Genomic DNA, 3,958 nt, shown 5'->3' with positions numbered 1-3,958 from the left:
GGCAGCGAGGATGACGTGTATCGTTCTCGTGGGAGGTCTCAAAGATACATCTTTCCGAGGCTCTTGTACTACTAGGCCCAGATGACCGCTAGAGGGGTGTAAAAGGTGACGTAACTTTCCTTCTCGGACCAACTGATCCAGGTGATTCCATAGATTCCTACAATCCTTGGTGGTATGCCCGTGGTCTTGATGATAATGACAATACAGATTCTGGTTGCACTTCGAGGGGTCTCCGGCCATTTTACTCGGCCATTTGAAGAAAGGCTCATTTTTTACTCTCTCCAAAACTTGTTGCATCGGCTCTCTGAATATGGCATTAACCGTTTGCATGTTAGTTTGTCCAGCCTGTCTCGAAAAATCCCTCATCGGCTAGTTACTGTTATATCGTTCCGACCTGTAATCATTTCCTTTGGAGGGGATGATCTTCTCCTTTCCTCTCCCTTGTAGCTGGTCCTCTTCCACCCTTTTGTATTTGTCAATCCTGTCCATCAGTTGGCGAACGCTGGTGACGAGTTTACCAGTTAGAGATTTCCTTAAGCCATGCTCGGTGGGGAGACCACTTTTGAACGTGCTGATGGCGACGTCATCATGGCTTTCGTCCATCTCGTTATACATCTCCCAATATCTGTCCGAATACGCCTTTAAGGTTTCCCCCTCATGCATAGACAGAGATAATAACGAATTTAGGGGTCGTGGGACTCTGTTGTTTGTAATAAAGTGGGAGTAAAAATCCTGAGTGAGCTGCCTATAGGAATCTATGGAGTTCGTCTTCAAACTGTTGAACCATCTCATCGCGACTTGTCCCAGGCTAGACGGAAAAACTTTGCACATCAGAGCCTCATTCTGGGAATGGATAGCCATTCTCTGGTTAAACTGGCTCACGTGCTCCACGGGGTCTGCTCGGTCGTTATAGATGGCGAATGTAGGTTGATTGAAACGCTGGGGCAATTTAGCCCCCTCTATCCTGTGCATGAAGGGTGATTTGGAGACTGATCCAGTGCCTTGTTCATGGCATCATTATCCAAACCCTTACCAGATGGGCTCTTACATCTTCGTTCAGGGCGCGACTCCTTCTCGTAAGAAAAGGTTTCACTTGGGGGAGTTCTTGACCCCCGCCTGTAACTGACATCCTCCTCCTCGTTAGAGGATGTATCTGAGCTGGAACGGGACTGCCTTCGTTGTGCACGACGCAACTTCCTTTTTAGGTCGTCTATCTCTCGCTGCATGGCCTGATAGTTGTTTCGCCTCTGGGATATGCGACTACCTACTTGAGAGTGGCTTTGGCTCGTCTAAGTAGTATGTACGCTTCCATCTCGGTTTCTTCCATTGCCTAGATTTAGCTCAGGGTTAGGAGGATTATTTTACCACTGAGGCCTAATAAGTTCTGTCTGCTGAGGGTTAGGTTGGCGTGGATTCTCTTGGTGTGGACCTGATCCTGTCATGCTTAACCGTCGTACTTACTAACACTCAAGTTCTTCTCACAGACGGCGTCAATTGTAGGTGCACAATTTGGAGCACAAACCCCTATTTTATAAGTTTTGGTCCAAAGAGCCCAACACAATGAATTTTTTGTAGAGTATGGATTGAAGAACTAGGTTTTAATAAGTTAAACGGGGTATTGCATGGAATAAAGTAACACATGAACAAGAACAAAAGCCATTATATTGAAAAATCACACAATCTGATAGGGCTAAAAACTTAATTTGCGTATACAAATCAATGCAGTGGGGTTCCTTTGCATGCTACAGTACTCTATCTTCTTTTTTCCCTTTTTCCCCTCCCCTTCTTATGGGGGCTTTTACACATTATATAGGCATTTTCTTATCATCTGAGCTTTACACTTGTCGATCATCCAAACCTCCACTTGAGCATCTATCCCATCAGACACCTCTTTCAGTTCTTTGTGAGTTGCGGTAGCCAAGGTAGCACTGTTCAGGGGTCTTCTCCACATTAATGCGGCCAGGAAAGTAGCTGTAGTGCATTCAATGTGGTGGCGGCAGCTTTTGCTTAGATATTTTGTGTTTCCTTCCTTTTCACATATTTAGGAGATGGGCTTTAGTGGCTTGGATGTCCTTTCGCTCCGGATTTTCAGTGTCCGAGGAGAAATTCCTCCTCGGACCTGTTTTCTTTATTTCCAGTGATATGTTTAACATGGATTGCTTAAGCCACGTTAACTCCTCGGATGGGCTGGTGTCCTCGGACGGGTCCAAGGTCCAACCTGTTACTTTGGGCCATAGTCCCCACAATCATAATCCTAATGCATTTGGAATTCAAGAAAGTATTCAACATTGACGAAAATAACTACAAGTGAAAAAAATCAAATCAAATGCAAACCTATTTCAGCCATATAGTAAAATTAAATTTAACACGATTACCTATGTTGGGTAACTTTTTCTTTCCTTTCTCAACTAAGAATAATATCAACAGAAATTATAAATAAGAAGAACCATTAGGTGAGGTGGCTATGGTCGCATGTGTGGGTTTTGAAGGTGTTGAAAGCTTCTGCCAATCGATGTAATCCACAAATCCACCGAAGTACTTGTAAATTCCAATTGCAAAAACAAAAACAGTTTTATAAATAAGCAAGAGAGCCATAGTTACTACATTAAATTAGCATTCCAATTAACAATTATTAATAGAAATTAAAAAATTTTAAGAAAGTTGCTAAGGAAGCGTAGTTGTACCAAAATTCATACAGTATGTTATAATTGTTGACATCACCTCATAAGATTGATTCCCTCCCCCACGCTACCAATAACTAAGCCTTCACTCAGCAACCGAAAATCCATAGTTAAAAAGTAATCGGTGAAATCCATAGAGATTTGCAAAACTGAATCTATAACAAAGGGCACAAATCAATGATTAAAAAAAAATGAATTATTGATTTATAATCATAGAAATTTTCATCATGTAACGATATTAATACAATCAGGTCATGGTAAACAAATATCTAAACTTCATTGCAAGATTTAGAATTGTACGCTATCATTGAAGGTTGAAAAATCAGCAATCAAGTATTATTCAACACGTGCACCACTCATAAACATGTATTGTCTATTGCACAGATTTGTAAAAATCAGTAATCAAGTATTATTCAACACTTGCACCACTTATAAATATGTATTGTCGGTTGCACAGATTTGTAAATTGCTAATGTTTATTGAACTAAACCCTAGATATCAATATAAAAAATTTTAGCAAATAGAAAAAGCCTAACCTTGATTTGATTTTTCAGATGTAGCAATTGGAGAGGGAGTGCTAAAGAAGGAGAAAAGTATGAATGGCTGAAACCCTATCTCAAGAAGGAGAAGCGTGGCTAGTTAGGTTTTTGTTTTGAAAAAGGAATGTGTGTTATTTATTTTTAAAAAGTCAAATAATTTTATTTAAATATTATGCTGACGTGGAAAATTGTGAAAGTTTCAAAGGCTTCGGTTATATATATATATATATATATATAGATTTGTCATGCTTTATTTACTTTTTGTTCAGTGTTAAAGTTTATTTACTATTTACCCTTCAAAAAATTGCATCACACTAGATATGTACAATTTTGAAGTATATCAGGTGATCTAGATTATGTGGTCATGAACCAATAACCCAAACCTAACATCTATTTGCTATTTTACATAAACAATGCTTGGAGCACAACTTTTTATTAAGATATCATTAATGGATTCATATAAAAGTAAATATACAAAATAACTTTAAGTAAGAAAACACGATTTTCCTGATCTCATCAACAGAAAATTGAAAATCCTTGTAGTCTATTTAAATTGAGGGAGAGGGAAGGAGAGTAAAGTATAGTAGAGTAAAGTAGAATAAAATTGACTCAAAATTAGCCTATTTTCAACCAACTCTACTCTACCTCCCTCCACTCCCTCCCCCCCTTCAATCCAAACAGGCTCTTAGTGCTCACTACATAGCATGACAAAATGTGAAGAATTTGAGAGAGAGGGAC

General features: G+C 39.3%; 1 protein-coding gene across 1 annotated transcript; it reads right to left on the bottom strand.

The window, feature by feature from the left end:
* Nucleotides 1-369: 369 nt before the first annotated feature.
* LOC115951943 lies at nt 370-972 on the bottom strand. Its single transcript, XM_031069057.1, has one exon. The coding sequence runs from the start codon at nt 970-972 to the stop codon at nt 370-372; it is 603 nt and encodes a 200-aa protein (XP_030924917.1).
* Nucleotides 973-3,958: the final 2,986 nt, after the last annotated feature.

The sequence above is a fragment of the Quercus lobata genome, chromosome 7 (assembly GCF_001633185.2).
Source record: "Quercus lobata isolate SW786 chromosome 7, ValleyOak3.0 Primary Assembly, whole genome shotgun sequence".
Classification (NCBI taxonomy): domain Eukaryota; kingdom Viridiplantae; phylum Streptophyta; class Magnoliopsida; order Fagales; family Fagaceae; genus Quercus; species Quercus lobata.
Note: the sequence above shows the minus strand (reverse complement) of the source record. Positions and strands in the feature narration are given on the sequence as shown.

Bases quoted from the DNA above. Each gene is read 5' to 3' on its own strand.
- LOC115951943 (XM_031069057.1), bottom strand. From the start codon at position 972: ATGCACAGGATAGAGGGGGCTAAATTGCCCCAGCGTTTCAATCAACCT.